This window comes from Electrona antarctica, assembly GCF_951216825.1.
Source record: "Electrona antarctica genome assembly, chromosome: 2".
Classification (NCBI taxonomy): domain Eukaryota; kingdom Metazoa; phylum Chordata; class Actinopteri; order Myctophiformes; family Myctophidae; genus Electrona; species Electrona antarctica.
In genome coordinates this window covers 35,715,622-35,734,800 of record NC_136807.1, presented here as the reverse complement: position 1 = coordinate 35,734,800, position 19,179 = coordinate 35,715,622, and the positions used below count along the sequence as shown (strand labels likewise).

General features: G+C 43.3%; 1 protein-coding gene across 3 annotated transcripts in view; it reads right to left on the bottom strand.

Moving 5' to 3' along the window:
- sema3bl (sema domain, immunoglobulin domain (Ig), short basic domain, secreted, (semaphorin) 3bl) overlaps nt 1–19,179 on the bottom strand; it is a 107,500-nt gene that overhangs the window by 42,833 nt on the left and 45,488 nt on the right. For all 3 annotated transcript variants that reach the window (XM_079521508.1, XM_079521510.1, XM_079521509.1), the window contains exon 4: nt 11,152–11,271. In XM_079521508.1, coding sequence (XP_079377634.1) covers nt 11,152–11,271 — 120 coding nt within the window. The remainder of the gene's footprint in view (nt 1–11,151; nt 11,272–19,179) is intronic.

Here is a 19,179-nt window from a genome sequence, read left to right as displayed (position 1 = left end):
AACTAAGTTCAGATCAACTCTACAGTGAGGCCACATGGAGTTATAACGGCAGTATGAATTTATGAAAGCTCCATAAACATATAGTTGACTTAAAACCCATTCTGGGTGGGAACCCCTTTTGGTGTTTTAAGCATTATGTTATACTTTATAGCTATTGAAAAATAGCAGCTATTTTTTTGAAAAATTGTGAAAATGCGGCGTAAATCTTTGAATATATATTCTTTCAGAGCGAATGTTTAACGCAAATCTTTGCTTCTGGAACAACATATTTTCAGATGGGTGCCGGCGACCAAATACATGTAATTTTTGGGGTCCTTGACATGAAATAGTTTGAGCACCACTGACATGGAAAAATAGGTTTTTCAGAAAACATGCCATGATTTAGAAGACATTAATGTAGAATCGAGCTCAGGTCTAAATGGCTTGTCCCTCCAGTGAACCCTCCGTGCGTGTGTCAGTGTGTCCGTTCCTTCCACTAGACAATGGAGTATTGTTACTGAGAGGGTGAGTCTGTGACGGTATAGAGGAGCCACTGGGGAGATGATGACATTGAAATCAGCTGGATAAAAATACACAATGCAACAAAAATAAAGGCACAGGGAACAATACAATACAACACACACTCCCACCCACGCATTTCTAATTTCTGTACGTGCACCAGCGCACAGCGCGTGTTCAAAACCTCAAGCAGATGCTCACTGCAGACCACTGTGGCGAAACACTGTCATACGAGTTCATGTCAAGTTTACCTTTTCTTTGATGGAATCAACAGAATGAAAAATGCCAACGTCAGTTTGATCTCCCTCCCTCCATCCGTCCTCCACACACACACACACACACACACACACACACACACACACACACACACACACACACACACACACACACACACACACACACACACACACACACACACACACACACACACACACACACACACACACACACACACACACACACACACACACACACAGGTCACCTTGCTGGTGACCATGGATGATAATAATAGTTTGAATAACATTAGTCCGCTCCCCTTTATCAAAGTGAGACTGGATTTCCTTGGTTTTATAGTCTTTCCAGTAAAACATCCCTTCCGCTATCGCCTACGCACGCACGCACACACACACACACACACACCCGATTCTTGTCCTCAGTATGACAGATGTTTTTTGGCCAAATATTTCAGGTCTGTTTTCTGTACAATGTGACAGTTTGGAGTAGCCGAAAGACAATGTCAGTCTTTTCCATGCATAGCCTACCACTTGCCATATAATTCCTGCATATATCATACATTTTCTGATTTTGTTCGGTCTTAATCTTTTCTCCTCTTCCCTTGGTCTATTACTCCCTATTTTATATATATTTTTAAAATGATGTGTGTAAGCAGTGTTTCTACTATTTATTTAAAAAACATTTTTTTGTTTTAAAACCTATAAGCTGTATTACTTTACTTTGTTGTACTTTGTATTACAATTACTTTGTACAACGACGCAATGTGACATAGCTCTTTACACAACGCTGCACCCCCTCCAACTGTATATACTTTCCGCATTTTCAACCGTATTACTATTTATTGTATTATTTTTGACACTTTCTTTGGCAATGTAAACGTATGTTTTCTCATGCCAATAAAGCTCCTTTGAATTGAAATTGATTCAAGAGGGGTCCATTAATAAACAGTACTCATTTCTGGTTAGCCGTTACATAAAACATTTCCCTCCATATTCTTCGCCACGTCTCTTTTACGTCATCTCGTCCATTCTGTTTCTGATTTGCTCACATTCCGCCACATTTTTTTATTTCCATAACGACTATTTTTGGCTCGTCCATTTGTCATCCTCAAACTGTCAGCACCTCTTCCTGCTCTCTGGTGGCCGAGCGCCCCTCCCTCCAGATCTCTCTCTCTCTCTCCTATGTGAATGTGTGTTGACTCTTGACGTGTGTGCGTGTGCGTGTACGTCTGCGTGTGTGTGTGTGTGTGTGTGTGTGTGTGTGTGTGTGTGTGTGTGTGTGTGTGTGTGTGTGTGTGTGTGTGTGTGTGTGTGTGTGTGTGTGTGTGTGTGTGCGTGCGCATGTATCACGATGTTCCCTGTGTAGCTGATTAGTGACTGTCCAAGTCACTTTGTTCACATACTGCCAAACCAAATACACATAAACCCACGATGGCAACTGAAACCTACCCAGCCACCAGCATGCGCACGCGCACACGCACACACGCACACACACACACAGTACACAAGCAAAGGGGGATTTTTGCTTTTTAATGATATGATTAGTAATAATGCCCCTGCGTTATGGCCAATACATTCTGTTCCTGTCCCCTCCGTTTCTCTCTTTCGTTCCCCTCGTCTTTCTTCCTCTCAGAGTTAAACTAAACTCCTCTTTCAACATGCGTGCCTCTTCCAATCTCTCCTCTTTTCCCCTCACGTCTTCCCCACCTCCGTGCTTTTCCCACCGTCCCTAGCTCCCCTTCTCTCTCTCTCTCTCTCTCTCTCTCTCTCTCTCAATCTCTCTCTCTCTCTCTCTCTCTCTCAATCTCCTCTCTCTCTCTCTCTCTCTCTCTCTCTCTCTCTCTCTCTCTCTCTCTCTCTCTCTCTCTCTCTCTCTCTCAATCTCAATCTCAATCTCTCTCTCTCTCTCTCTCTCTCTCTCTCTCTCTCTCTCTCTCTCTCTCTCTCTCTCTCTCTCTCTCTCTCTCTCTCTCTCTCTCTCTCTCTCTCTCTCCTCTCTCTCTCTCCTCTCTCTCTCTCTCTCTCTCTCTCTCTCTCTCTCTCTCTCTCTCTCTCTCTCTCTCTCTCTCTCTCTCTCTCTCTCTGGGGACAGCATGGGAAGCGAGCTCCCTCCTTTCATCTCTGCCCCTTCTCCTTTCTGCTCTCTCTCCATCTCGACCACCACAATACCTCCTGAACATCTGTCAACACAGGAGAATGGAATGAATCTGGAGATATAAATGGAAGAAAGAAATAAAATGAAAAGGCTAAATAAAGCAACTTCAAAGTCCTGAAGGAACATCGTTTACACCAGACACAAACACATACTTAGGAGAAACAAACTATAACGGAAGATCAAACAAAGTCAAATGTCTGGTGGTCTTTAATGAGACCCACGTGCACACGTCAGAAGAAACAATAACGGGGGAAAAATGACCAGTTTTCACATCGTCCTCCACATGCAACACAATGAGGCATACACACACAGACACATACACACACAGACACATACACACACAAAACAAGGAGGGAAGAATACCGTTAGCCCACACAAGCAGGGAGAGAGAAAGACAGACAGACAGACAGACAGACAGACAGACAGACAGACAGACAGACAGACAGACAGACAGACAGACAGACAGACAGACAGACAGACAGACAGACAGACAGACAGACAGACAGAGAGAGAGAGAGAACGAAAGAGAGAGAGAGAAAGAGAGAGAGAGAAAGAGAGAGAGGACAAGGGACAGAGAGAATAGAAAGAGAGAGGGGGGGGGGGGGCAGGAGCATAATATAGGTTAGAATGAAGAAAGAAAGAATTATGTTTGTTTATCCTTCATGCTATCCAAGACTTTGATCCGCAACTCTGGAAGACTTCATTGCATTTTATTTCCCTTTGCCTATAAACACCGTATTGTCATGTATGTTGTTATTTTATAGTATTATGGTATAGTGACATTTAGAGGCTCCGTCAGTGATCACATTCCCCATCAGAAAAGTTTCGTAATCTCAATAACATAAAATCTAACGTCAAATCCAATCCATCTGCGATAGGAGGACGCCTGCCTGACATCCTCCCAATGTATATGAATGAATGGCCCATTGTAGCTGAAGAGCACTACGCGCTTTGAGTAACCACGGAGTGCATAGAAAAGACCTATAAAAATACAATCCATTACATCCACAATGATTATGTTCTCTCATCTAGAGCGACCATGGCTGAATGGGTAGAGAGGCCGCCTGGGAGACACAAGGTCCCTGGTTCAATTCCAAGCTCTGTCCAAATGTCTCTGAACACTTAAAGGTTTCATGACATTAAATGTCCTTTATGTTGGGTTTTATGACCTCAATTACACCCAAAAAACCTAAACTTTGAACATTCAGTGGATTTTCTGTGGTCTGAAGTTTTCTCTGGGGTTTGGAAGCCTTTTGAGCTGCAATGAAAACGGGCAAAACCATGAAAACAGTGACATCTGCTGGCAAATCCCATTGACATATATGGGATTTGCTGGCTCTTATACATCACAAACAGCAGGACAATCTGATCACTTGTTTGAGCCAGAAAATCCCCAGACCACAGAAAATCTACTGAATGTTAAAAGTTCTGTTTTTTTGGGTGCAATTGAGCTCAGAAAACCTACAAAAATTAAGAAAGATTACCAAAACGTATTTTTATGTCACAATCCCTTTAATCCTCAACTTCCCCCCCCTCCCTGAACTCAAGTTTGACCACTGAATTCATCCTGTGGAGACAAATAGGCAGTGTTGTACCCGGACGCGTTCAAAGAACGATCGTTCATGAGCGCGTTCATATTTTGGGTGAACGTGAACTGAACGTACTGTATTTCTGCTTGATGAACGTCATTGTGAACGCGGTCATTTCTGGCGTGTGTTAACGTCACTTTCTCACGTTCAACTTGGTTCAAGAGTGAGTGTTTCCATACAGCCTTCCAGGCGAATCCCCTGCTAAAACACACCCTAAACAGGCCTTAATATCTAGCGGAACCAATAAGTCCTTATCCGACACAAATTAACTAATCTTTCTCAGCCGTATACTACAATTTCACTGGAGCGTGCAACTGCATGATGATCCTGTCATGCAGGCAGACAGGCAGCAGACACAGAACATCCCGACTGCCGACCCAAACACTGATGAAACTTGTTGGTATATGTCCATATCGCCTTGAACGGCCAACAAAATACATCTCCCTCCGGCTCCCACAGACTAGTGAAGCGCAGTAATACATGATTTATTCTTTGTCGTACAAAGTGTTCCGTGCTGAAAATAGTTGATCTACAAGCTCACGATTTGCGTTTGCGACGCGTTGTGAGCTTGCAGATCAGCTATTTTCAGCACACGGAGATATGCAGGCTGTGAGAAACGAGAACATTCAGAAACTTTTGCCTTCACAAAAAGCATGCAGCTTTCACAAGTGTGCCCATAAAAGACAAGGAAAAGGATTAAGAATTTGCTGGCATTTCACATTGCAAAAGAGCTATTATTTCCAAAATGTAAAGAAATGATAAGGAATTAATTTGGAAAATGGTAATGGAGATATTGTAAAAGTTGTCACTTTATTAATCCCAATTTCCCAAAGGTTGGAGTTCATTCCCAATAGCAGACTTTATTCCTATGGGCTGTGGCAATAATAAAATAATATTAAAAAAAAGAACGAAAAATAACTATAATAGTTTTGGAACCATGAACTTTAGTTCAACATTTTGAATGATGAACTGTGAACTGAACTAGATCATAAAAAATAACTTTCCCAACACTGCAAATAGGTCTAATTGTTATTATAGGCTACACCCCGTCATCTAAACGTAACGTTTTTATGGGATGCATAGCAAGTGCTACCTAATCTTCTACTGTAAGTACTGTATCACAAGATGAAATATCATATTTAGCATGTGGAAGAGTAAACAGCACTGGAAAAGTACTGCAGAATTATCACATCTCTCATGATATCTTTCAGTATAGTTTAGCTTTGATCTGTGTCAGCCTGTATTTTTCTCTTTCACTGTGTGTGTGTGTGTGTGTGTGTGTGTGTGTGTGTGTGTGTGTGTGTGTGTGTGTGTGTGTGTGTGTGTGTGTGTGTGTGTGTGTGTGTGTGTGTGTGTGTGTGTGTGTGTGTGTGTGTGTGAGAGAGAGAGAGAGAGAGAGACATGCACTTATACATTATGTTTCTCTAATTTGTCATCAACTCAAACTCTGAATCTATCAATATCTTTCATCAGTTCCCTAAATGATTATTTAAATAGGCTATACAGTATACTGTGTGTGTGTGTGTGTGTGTGTGTGTGTGTGTGTGTGTGTGTGTGTGTGTGTGTGTGTGTGTGTGTGTGTGTGTGTGTGTGTGTGTGTGTGTGTGTGTGTGTGTGTGTGTGTGTGTGTGTGTGTGTGTGTGTGTGCATGTGTGTAGGCCTGAATCAACCTGTATATCATTGCTGATTTGGGTGTTTATCCCTGAATGTCTGTCATCGTATTTGTATAATTTGTGCGTGAGCATATTAAGTTATATACCGTGTGTGTGCGCCCGCCCGCGTGCGCGCGAGAGAGAGAGAGAGAGAGAGAGAGAGAGAGAGAGAGAGAGAGAAGCATGTGTGTGGCCTGGATTTCTGGATGCTGTCATTGAAACAGTGGTTTATTTTCTCAGCTCTGATGCTGCTCAGACAGCTGTGTCACTCACCATGGGGACCCCTGAATGTATGTGTGTGTGTGTGTGTGTGTGTGTGTGTGTGTGTGTGTGTGTGTGTGTGTGTGTGTGTGTGTGTGTGTGTGTGTGTGTGTGTGTGTGTGTGTGTGTGTGTGTGTGTGTGTGTGTGTGTGTGTGTGTAAGCCTATGTGAAAAAGGTAGACAGAGAGACATACAAACAGACACAGAGCCAACAGACATGTCGACAGACATATAGAGGAAAACTATGAAAAGCCAGCAACAGACGAAATTAGGATGTACCTGTGTATGTATGTGTGCGTGCGTGCGTGCGTGCGTGCGTGCGTGCGTGCGTGCGTGCGTGCGTCTCCCATTAACGGAGATGAAACACTGCGGAGGTCAAGGGTCATCCCACCCAGGGTCCAGTCCGAGCGGTCATGACCCTCGCTCCCTGGGGAGAGGTCAGACAAACAGAAGCGTGATTGGTTCTGGACCCGTGAGCGACTGCTAAAAATAAACGGACAGGAGTCCCACAGAGTGAGACTGGAACTACTTGAAAAATACATGGTATGAGACGCACGGTCGCACACGCACACGCACACGCACACGCAAGATCTCAGTCAGCAATTTTTGTACCAAAAGCCTTGGTCTCAAAGTCAGACGCAGTCACGGTGGCGCTGTCTGAATATAGTCGAACTATAGACCACAGCGCTTCGTGGATGTGATGGATTGTGACTTCGTACGACAAAGTATATAAGCGCACACACATCTTTAACTCGTTCTCTCTCGCTCATGGAACACACACACATACATAAAAAAGCCACCTTGAGGGCAGTTCTTGTGGTGTAGCAGAGACTGTTCCTCATTCACTTTTCACAGATTTCTATTGACAATCCAGGGAGGTGAGCTGCTAGGCTTATAGAGCCACAACGCCAGCATCTCCGCCGGCCTGTTTCTCCACAGTCCTAGAACCACAACCATGCGGGCAACCCATACATACGCCAACCCTGGATTTCATTTTCTTTCTTTCTCAAAAGGGAGACACAAGAGAACAGACGCACGCACGTACAGCCACCACAGAGATTGACCATTGTATATTGTTGTAAGTGTACTCTATCATTTCATTTGTGTTTCCATCGCATGTCTGAAAGCCCAGACATTAAAACCACAGTGAGGTTGACAGATGGATGAAAAGATACAGAGTGACAGAAACGCTGAGCTATAACAAACAATGCGTTCCTATATGCATGAACATACAGAAATGCACATGCACGCACACATCCTTCTACTGACTTTTGAAGGCTTTCTACTATAGGGATGCACAATATAATCGGTAGCATAATCGGAATCGACCATATCGGCCATAAAAATGCCACATCGGTATCGGAACAGTCTCAAAATAATGCAGATTATTTATCGGTTTTCACCAGCAAAAATGTAAAAATGCATTGATGAGTTCAATATAAATCAAAAGTTTCTAGTACCTCTAGTCTAGAACAAAAGCCAAATCAAATATGTAATTTTTATTGATTGATTGAATACTTTATTAACACCTTAAGGGCCCGGGCCTATTTAATCCATTAATAAAATGTGCCCATCGTTTATAGCGCCCGGACCACTTTTACAGACGGACCGGATGTTGTTGTGAATGTGTGTGTAGCAGCTAACAATAGCCACAACGCTAAAGATGCGATCGATAACAACGGGAGGTAAGAATAAATCTATCGCGACTAGCGACTGGACCGCGGAGGGCCGTCAAACACAGGATCTTTTTTTATAATTAGGCGGGATGATTTAGATCGCGAGTTATTAATGTTTTAAGATTTTCGACCGGTTTTGATATCACTAATTTGACGGAGATTAATCAATCTCCGTCTCGGGCACATGCCTGTGCACTTGAACTTGACGTGATTTACGTCATGGGCCCCAAAACTATTAACAGGCTTCGGGCCAACCCCTAGGCCTAGGGCCTATATGCTTGTTTTCATTGTGGTCCTCTGTATCGGAATCGGTCAGAATCGGTATCGGCAGATATGACCCTGCAAATAATCGGAGATCGGATAATTTCATAATGGTGCACCCCTACTTTCTACTCATTCCCATTGATTAGCCTACATGAACCACTCTTAGACCCTCTACTTGGTAGATCAGGTTCCCAGAGGGCTCTATACTAGTAGAAACCCTCCTGTTAGCTCTACTATAGATATCAAAAGTAGCGAGCTGCATGATCACAATGCATATTTTCACTAAATGTTCGTCCAAAGACATGGAAGGTAGCGTTCAATTCATAAATTCCCTAAACTTAAAGGGTAAGACCACTTTTTTAGAGGTTTGGGTTGTTTTCTTACCTTATTATGGTCAAACTATTCCATCCCATGAGTTATTTCGCTCTGTTGTGTTGTTTATTAGCAATCTTTTTTTTTTTTTAAGATAATTTTTTGCGGCTTACGCCTTTTATTGGTTTTTGAAGGGACAGACAGTAGGCTGACAGGAAACGGGAGAGAGATGGGGGAAGACATGCAGTAAAGGCCGTGTCGGGCTCGGGAGTCGAACCCGCGGCACACTGCGACTGGATTACCAGTCGGGTGCCCAGACGGTTACGCCACCGCCTGGGCGTTTATTAGCAATTTAAGAAATAAAAATAGTCGCTCATTGACTTCCATTATAACAGGGAAACAGCTCTCAAAGTCACTCATTGGCACATGAACCAACGCAACAAAAGCTGATTCTGACAGTTTATGACATCAGGAAAACTCATGCGGTTTTATTTTTAATAAAAAAATGTCAACTTTGTCTTGTTTTGACTAATTTGTGTAGAAAGAAGATCCGGTAGGTATGCCTACGCCGACCGAATCACTGCTGTAAAAAACGATCTGATTGGACCAAAACTGTACACCACTTCCTTATTGGAAACGACGGGGATGTAAACAAAAGGATTTGATCTCATCCGCTTGTCACTAAAAACATACACAATGGACGTGTTTGAGGGAGACACTTTAGAAGACACTTTAGAAGAAGTGTGTAAAGTGTCTGTGTCTGGGACTGCTCATATGCGAGGCTGCAGCTGGGTGAATCTCAAACAGCGTGGAGACTTCTGTTTACAAACGAAACCTCGCAAGACGTCACCGCGAGAGTTGGGAACGCCGTAGTACTGCTCCAGTCTATCTCCGACTAAAATAGTAACTTTATAAATCTATCTTAAAAGACGAAAATAAAACCGCATGAGTTTTCCTGATGTCATAAACTGTCAGAATCAGCTTTTGTTGCGTTGGTTCATGTGCCAATGAGTGACTTTGAGAGCTGTTTCCCCGTTACAATGGAAGTCAATGAGCGACTATTTTTATTTTTTAAATTGCTAATAAACAACACAACGGAGCGAAATAACTCATGGGATGGAATAGTTTGCCCATAATAAGGTAAGAAAACAACCCAAACCTCTAAAAAAGTGGTCTTACCCTTTAATCATCACCATTATAGGCGTAACCATAACCTAACCTTTCTATTCTCGTGGGGACATTTGGTTCTCACAAAGAACAGCAGTACAAACGCACGCACGCACACACACGCACGTATGCACGCACGCGTACACAGAAATGCACGCACCCGGACCCACATGCCTTCCACTCAACAGTTGGCACTCTCCCACCTCTCTGTCGTTCTTTACCCTCCAGTTCCTGCTGCTAGCCAGCTCTTTTCAGTCCTCATGGCCAGTTTGACCCCTATCCTGCTGGGCAGTACACTGGGCTGAGCTCTGGAGGACTGTGGTGAAAGAGCTGGCCCTCAGCCTGCGTTAAATGGCCCCTTTCATTCCAAAAGCTCTGTCAAAAAAGGCTCCAAGCATGACTCCACGGTGGGTCCCACTGAGCTGAGTGGCTGCGCTCAGGGCCTCACCGGGGCCTCACCGCGCAGCTGAAAGTATGTGGCCTGGTGGAGCACTGTTTCGAGGAATCACTTTAACACACAAGCCCTATTACATTGTTTGGGCTAAATAGCCCATCTATAAGCTCACAACGTGTCGGATCGACTTGCTATATTTGAAAAACTTCTTGACATGAAAATGTGTGAGAAACACTGATGCAGAGGGCCTGATGGTCCAGCCGAGTGTACAGTCGTAGTGTTGCTGGGCCACAACATGCAGCTACATCTCTCTGAACTGAACTGTCTGAGAATGTCTCCAATCCATGGTAAATGGTGCATTTATATATCGTCTTTGAATCCATGCGCTTTACATAGATGGTGCATTACATTCACCCATTCACACACACACACACACACACACACACACACACGTACACATGCATACACAGATGGTGGGGGAAACCATGCGAAGGCACCAACCTGCACATCAGGAGCAATTAGGGGTTCAGACTCTTCAGAGTCTTTCTCAAGGACACTTCGACAGCTCTGGAGGAGCCCGGGATCAAACTTTCCCATCCGGCCACTCTACCGGCCGCTGCCGCCCCTTTGTTACATCATGCATTGTATACAGTGTCCTATTAGCTCATCCAAGGTTTATTCAACATCTCATCACATCATATACTGTATATACAGTAAAGAGTACGTCACAGAGTCCAAAAGACCAGCCCTATACCGTATTTACTTTATCGGCCAGGGCAGGGTATACTTGGTTCCCTTTGTTTCCCTCTACACCAAATCTCTGGTGCTCACAATGCAACATGTTGAGACCTTGTAGATCTGCTATTTTTGTGGAATGTTTCCCCCAGGTGTGTGTGTGTGTGTGTGTGTGTGTGCGCGCGTGCGTGCGTGCGTGCGGTATATGACCTTACCTCTCCTCTGTGACCAACATAGATGTGGGCACACATGGGCTGGAAGGCCCCGGTCCCACAGGCCAGCAGGTGGGTGCGGTTGTAGGGCTGGAGCAGACGCACAAAGTTTGCACACTCCGTCTGGGGGAGGGGAAACACAAACACACATATCACTCAAGAGACACAAAAACAAATCTATGTACTCACATAATCTGTTTACAGACAATATAGATTGCGTCATCTTTCCAACTATATTCTCAAACACAAACGATTGTGTGTGTGTGTGTGTGTGTGTGTGTGTGTGTGTGTGTGTGTGTGTGTGTGTGTGTGTGTGTGTGTGTGTGTGTGTGTGTGTGTGTGTGGCTGTCTGTGTGCCACGTGCGAGTCAGGTGCGTGTCTCCTAAAGCAATGCTTTGAGGTCCTGATTAAGAATTTCTTATTTTCACTTGCATGCATGCATGTGTTTTGAATGAGTTTCATGTGGCTTACAGTCATGAGTTTTACTCTGCACATAATAAAGACCACATAGAATTTCAACTGAAGTGGTGAACTAATGGCTTTCAGGTAACAGCGGAAACATGTGCACAATGTCAACAAACATCAGTCGTCAGTGAGACACAAACACATGCGCACGCACGCACGCACGCACGCACGCACGCACGCACGCACGCACGCACGCACGCACGCATGCATGCATGCACGCACGCACGCACGCTAAATATAAAATAAATACACAAATAAATCAAAACACACACTGCAACAGTAACTGTCATCCAAGGCCCGATAACGTGGCTTGAGGGATTCTCTGAACAGAACAAGAAAACAATTTCTTAAAAAGGGTTATTGATCCCACATGTCGGTGATGAAAGCCAAGGAAAAGAGCTTTAAAATAGAAAGATGAAAACACAGTAACTCCAACTGTCATGGAAGAACCACATGTCTCCAGGATTGCCGGACACTTTAACCTGACCTTATTGCTCCAAAAGACTTTTGAGTCAAAAGACCCTGGTTAGAACAATTGCAATAAATTGTAGTGGAGGTGGTGTCCAAATGAGTCAAAGTTGCCTAAGAGTAAAGTTTTGGCCCTGTAGAATGAGTTTTATCTGGGAAAGTGGGAAACCATGGATAAAGTTCAAATAAATTCGGTTTCCCACAGCAATGACTGGACGTGAGAGATGGCTTGGTTAGGACAAGGAGTGAGAGAACATGGAGATACTGTACAGTATCATGAGTGATTGAGACTCGACAAAAAGAAGAGACAATGGGGAGACAGACAGACAGAGAGAAAGAGGCAGACAGATATAAAAACAGAGCTATGAGAGAGAACAAATGTAGACATATAGATATAGATATATATGTAAACAGCGCCTCTAAGGAGTAGAGTCAAAAGATAAGGACAGGCTATATGAGAAACAGACCAATAGAGACAGACAAAAGACGATAAAGACGAGACCCAAAGCAGGGACTGTCAAGACATGTGACGTCTGTCTGACTGACTCTGTAAAGAGCTTCCAGGAAGTATATCGAGGAAGCAAAGGGCACGAGCACATCCCGTTTCCTGGATTTAACTGTGCAAGGGTGTCGCAGCATTCAAGATTAAACAGAGGTTTGTTTAAGTGTCATTGGCTTAAGGTGACAAGGTCAAACTAATGTATTCAAGAAAGTCTTATTAGGTATGTATTATCGCAAGGTGTTTGTTGTGTGTGGGTGCATGCATGAATAACATTTTTATGATTTATATTTGTGTATGCGTGCGTGCGTTATATCTGTCTGTGTGTGGCCTGTGGCATCAGTCAGAGTGACAGCTTGGCCACTTAACCATTGTTGATTGTTTCCTGAAGTGCTGTGGAACGCCGCTCTGTAAACCATGGGACTGGTCGAAGACAAACGCCTCAGTTAAAAAATATTACTCTTCCCCAGTTGGTTCTTCTCTCTAGCCAAACATAACCACATCTGATAAACGGATGATTTATATCATTAAACGTGCCGTGAAACGGCCTGGCGACTCAGCCAGTTAGTGCTAGTATATCAAGTAATCACAGTTTTGCACACAGTGCCAAGGGTTTAAAAATGTTTCTCAAGACCTGTTTCACGTGTCATCTCCCCTCTCCCTTTCCCGTCTCCGACCCAGACATAATTAAAAACCAAAAATCCTTTAAAAAATATTAGAGCTTAGAGCTAAAGCATTTATTAATCACTCAGATTACACCAATTAAAAATGGGGTTTGTAATACAAGAGCATGTTTCTGTTGATGGGAAGCGATCTGAGGGAACTCGCAACATTAACAGTTTTGGCAGAACAATTTTAAAAAAAAACATTGAATTATGTCTTGGAACCCTGATGTGGCGTTTTCTCTGCTGATGTTCTGTAATAAATTAGCAGTTGAATGACTTCATTGGGTAGCTGAAGCTTGACTAAAAGGTCCCGTGGCCTTTTATCGTCTACTATCCTAATACAGACATCGCTGGGACTGTTGAGACTGACTTCTACGTGATCTGGCAGATATTAGCGTACGCGCCGTACAGAGGTCGAGCTCTGAGCATAGGAATTGGTTCCCCGCTCGGTTTCTGTTATCACGCTACTCTGGCCTAATAGGCACCGAAAGCTACGTGTGGAAGAATATAAGAGCTCTTGGCAGCGAGAAGCCCTTACAGTCGCTATATGTTTTAGAACGGCGCCTACCCTACTCCGGGAGAACCTGTTATTAGACCTTTGTGTGGTCTGATGAGCTGTCAGAAAATAAGACTCTTCCACTAAAGGTCTATTTCTGGTCTGTATAATAAAAGGCATCGCTTTGTGTGTGTGTGTGTGTGTGTGTGTGTGTGTGTGTGTGTGTGTGTGTGTGGCTTGACAAAGGATATGGAAAACGCTCTCAGAAAGGTAGTAGAAATGTGCGTCTTCCTCTACGAATAAAATAATTATGCCAATTTCCAATTGCATTGTCTAAAGGCATCGCTTTGTGTGTGTGTGGCTTGACACGGCATATAGAAAACGGTCTCAGAGAAAGGTAGTAGAAATGTGGCTCCGTGTCTCCCAATTTAATAATTATGCCAATTTCCAATTGCATAAGGGAGATGTGTTTTTCATTTTTATTTATTTTGAAAATAAAAATAAAAAAATGAAAAAATGAACGGGGGGGAGAAAGTAATTGAAAAAACACGGCCCACCTTAGAAGGTCACCAGAACCAGAGACGTGTGTTTTCAATGAGTCTAATATGGTTTCAAGTTCAATGGGCTTATATAGGATCTGATAACATTTATATCAACCTTACTAGAATAATATGCTCATCGTTGCACAGCTCTCCGCCAGGGTAGGTAGCCTATTGTGGGCCAGCAGTGTTTCACAGCTCTCCGCCAGGGTAGGTAGCTTATTGTGGGCCAGCAGTGTTTCACAGCAATTGGACGTTGCTTTCATGATTTGAGGCATTTTGTTAAAAATGGGCCATTCCTGCAGACTTTGGAAGCCAATCTTAGCCAATTAGGATGGAATATCAATAATCGGACATGTATAGAGATAATATTTACAGATTGTCGTGCTGTTTGGACAAGATTTGTAGGAATAATATAAAAATGTGGTGCTATAACAGGCCGATGTGAAAACCTTGGGAGCAGAGGTTCTGCCCTGCAGGTTCGCATGGAGGAGTGTGCATGCACAGTTTCACAGCGATCGGATCAAAGGCCTGGCACGGACAAATATCTAAATAACAACATGCAAAACTGTGTGGGCGTGCACACACACAAGAGCCAGAGTAGCTATTAAAACGAAGTGTTCTAAAGTTAAAATCCCCAGCCAATTAATTTCCCCTGACAGTGAGGAGTTTCACTTATAATAGTTCCTCTGCAGTGAAGGAACACATGATCTTACTATACCTAGAATAGTTCCTCTGCAGTGAAGGAACACATGATCTTACTATACCTAGAATAGTTCCTCTGCAGTGAAGGAACACATGATCTTACTATACCTAGAATAGTTCCTCTGCAGTGAAGGAACACATGATCTTACTATACCTAGAATAGTTCCTCTGCAGTGAAGGAACACATGATCTTACTATACCTAGAATAGTTCCTCTGCAGTGAAGGAACACATGATCTTACTATACCTATAATAGTTCCTCTGCAGTGAAGGAACACATGATCTTACTATACCTAGAATAGTTCCTCTGCAGTGAAGGAACACATGATCTTACTATACCTATAATAGTTCCTCTGCAGTGAAGGAACACATGATCTTTACTATACCTATAATAGTTCCTCTGCCTGCAAAAACAGACGCCTTGATCGGCCTGTAGTGTTGGAGTCACTAGTCCAGCGACACACATCGCCCTTCCCACCTTCCCATGGACAACTGTGTTTGGCGCAGCGACAGTTCGTTGGTGGGCAGGAAGTGGAACTCTACCCAATGCGCCGACGGGTCTTTTGACTAGTTAGTGTGTTATTTCCATGGTTCTGTGTGGTCCAACACAGGGTCAAGTTAGAGAGAAACTATGCTTCTATACACTCCGGGAGTAAACCTTGGGAGATCTAATTTGTCTCTATAATGTTTCTGTTCCACTTTGGTTACGGCCATAGACATCTGTGTGGTCTGAGCTGAAGAGGGTTGATGACAGAGCAGTTCCATTAAACCAAACAAAAGTGTTTCTATACCACGCCTCTACTCTCAGGGCCTCGAGGAGGAGTCTTCATCATCTAGTCGGCCAGGCCATGAGGTGGAGGGACTTTTATGGGAGGGACAGTTATACTGTAAGTACTGTAGTGTAGCTAGCCTGCAGGGTCACTGGGTCAGAGCAATTAAGAACCGTTAAGCATGTCTCTGCCATGGACACTTGGGGGGGTTAGACAGCAAACTGAATAATAATAATCTATTATCTCAATATATTTAGTTCTCACTTTTGATCTGGAGTTTTTATTCATTTAATCTTCGATGATTTTTACCTACTTAACAAAAGTAATTTTCTATGTGTTTTTAACCAATTAAACCATATCCTATATACTGTATATATATATATATATATATATATATAAATATACCAGTAGTTCATTGACTGGGGTCCACTAAGGGCTCTATATTCGGTCCGGTCCATTTTAGCCTCTATACCAAATCTCTTCGTCGAAAAGTCTGAATGTAGTTAAACCAGTGTAAAGACTGACGTTAGATATTAACAATTCCATCTATGACGATGCCTGTGCGATATGCTCAACATTGCACACTCCCACTAGCTTAGAAGAACTCACTATATAGCTAGTTAATTGGACTGGATTTTGCATGCCACTATAGTGCAGCTGCCACTGAAATCTGCCATGTCCAAATATTGAGTGTGAGCTTAAAGCTGCAGCCAGGGGGGGGGGGGGGGGGGGGAGGACAGGGAGGGAGAAACAGGTTCCAGTATAAACACAGGACGGTCACTGGAGAGCACTCACATTCTATAACGCTAACAGGAAGCCAGGACCATCGGTGAAGAACACGCACGTTCAGAAACACACAGACGCACATACGTATCATGCACACATACAGGCACTGGCTGTCCCACGGATACAGAGGCGCGCATAAAGTGTGCATACTTACACGCTGCATCCCATCCCAAAGAGAGAGAGAGAGACACACACAGGGCATTAAGCAACTAGTTGACTAGTTTACTAGCCGACTAGTAAATCCACTAGTCGACCTTTTCCCGATTTTGTAGGCCTCAAGATCAAGTGGATTATAGTTATAGTCACCAATGTACACAGTTTTTAAATGTACAGATATTTATTTAAAAAAAAATATATATATATAGAAAAATAGATTATTTTTTACATAAAAGGTAGTTAAACAACTAGTTTAAGTCGACTAGTAAACTAGGCAACTAGTCAACTAGTGACACACACACACACACACACACACACACACACACACACACACACACACACACACACACACACACACACACACACACACACACACACACACACACACACACACACACACACACACACACACACACACACACACACACACACGTGTGCTGCAGGCGCAGTTAGAATATGCATTCGTATGCACATGCATTTATGCACAGTTGACCCAGTTACACTAATACACACATACGTCTAATCTGACATAGATAAACGCACATCAAAATACACACCGCCATGCACACATGTATGGTGGCGCTCTAACAGGCCGTTCTGGACAATTTGGGGCAGAGGTTCGGAATTGGCAACCAGGGAGTGTGTGTGCACAGTTTGGCAGTGACCGGACCAACAGTGCCGGAAATTAGCTGCACACGGACGGACGAGCAGGGAGCAAAACATATTCTCCCCCCATGCCTTTGGCCTGGTGGAGACAACAAACGCTTTGTTACAAAGCATGCATGCAAGGGTGAAACAGAGCTCTTTTAAAGCTAATTCCCTTCAGGGGTCACCACAGCTGATCATCTGTTTCAATCTATTTCTCTGCAAGGAAGATGCAGAAGACGGGAATAGGAATAGAAGAGTTCTTTTAAAGTTCTAGTTACTAAATACCAGTGCTGGAACCAACTGTAACAATGTTACTGTAAAGCAACTACAGGGTTTGATGAGGTCTGGTCATATATGGAGCGTGTCTTGAGTGTACAGGGTTTGATGAGGTCAGATCAACATATGGAATGTCACAACAGGTCAGCTCCATATATGGCCATATATGGTGGCGTGACGGAGTCACTGACAGGTTTTGCAGGTTTTCATAGTAATCTGCGACCTATGGTTGCAACAAATTACCCAACACTGTAAATTTCAGAACAGTGGAAATGCACAGCGATATCAGAAAAATAATGTTCTTCGTTCTTACAGATTCCAAAATTCACCAGCCACTGTACGTATTTAACCAGTCAAATATGATTCTTTTCAGAAGAGAAAAACATCTCCAGACAATATCTTGTTACAATGCCAAAGTAATTACTTTTGTTTGAGTCGAGTCGAGAAGTTTTCACAAGTGGCATTACAGCCTTCTGACTCGTACAAAACCACTCATTTGTATTTTCATCTCTGGTTTTGTCATCATCTTGACACTTTGAATCACTTTCTTCCTGCGCTGATGACTGACTCTGACTGACACGCACATCATAAAATGACGGACCAAATAAACCACATCAAGCTGAAAAGTAAACTTCAGTGAGCTGTGGGATCCTAGTACAATCCAGGGTCTTCGTTTAAATCCGAAAGGCTCCATCTTGGATTTAAATTGACACTCAGCATTTCACAGTGCACCGATCAACATTTAGCTTGAATTCCCCTTGTGCACACCAGCAGAGGAGCACATAGCCAGGAGGAATGACCACACACACACACACATGGTCTCTGTGAATATTTGATCTCACATGGTGGATTTTTCCCCATTAGAAAATATGGAACAAATTTTGAAGATCCATAAAGAACACGTCGCTCCACAGACCAGAGTATATATGGGACACAAATGTATGTCTGTAATGCAATGGCAATCTGGACATGCCTGCCTGCCAAATATTGTAGTTGTACTGTACATAATCCTAGGTTTAACCCATTCTGGGCGGGAACCCCTTTTGGTGTCGTTATGCTTTAGCTGTTGAAAAATAGCAGATCTACAAGCTCGTAGCGCGCCACCGAGTGGCGCGCTACGAGCTTGTAGGTCTGCTATTTTTGAAAAATCGTGAAAATGTGGCACAAATTGGGAATATATATTATTTCAGAGAGACCGTTTTTAACTCAAACCTTTGCTTCTGGGGGGGTCCTTGGAACAACATATTTTGAGATGGGGATCCGCGGACAAATACATGTAATTCTGGGGCACCTTGACATGAAAAAGGGTTAGCACCACTGATATAGAAACATAGGTTTTTTTGTAGAATGGACGTCAGGCCTAAATGGGTTAATAGCCTGGTAGCTGACGCTGTGAGATGGCCTCGGTGGGGGTCTGAGGTTGGAATTATCAGGGGTTCTATAGTCTAGAGACAGGAACAGAAATGCAGTGTTCATACTGTAAGCCATCTGGATAGTGATGTGTTTGCCAAATGGAACATGCTGTATTTCAATCTCTACTTGTTTTTGTTTTTTTCACG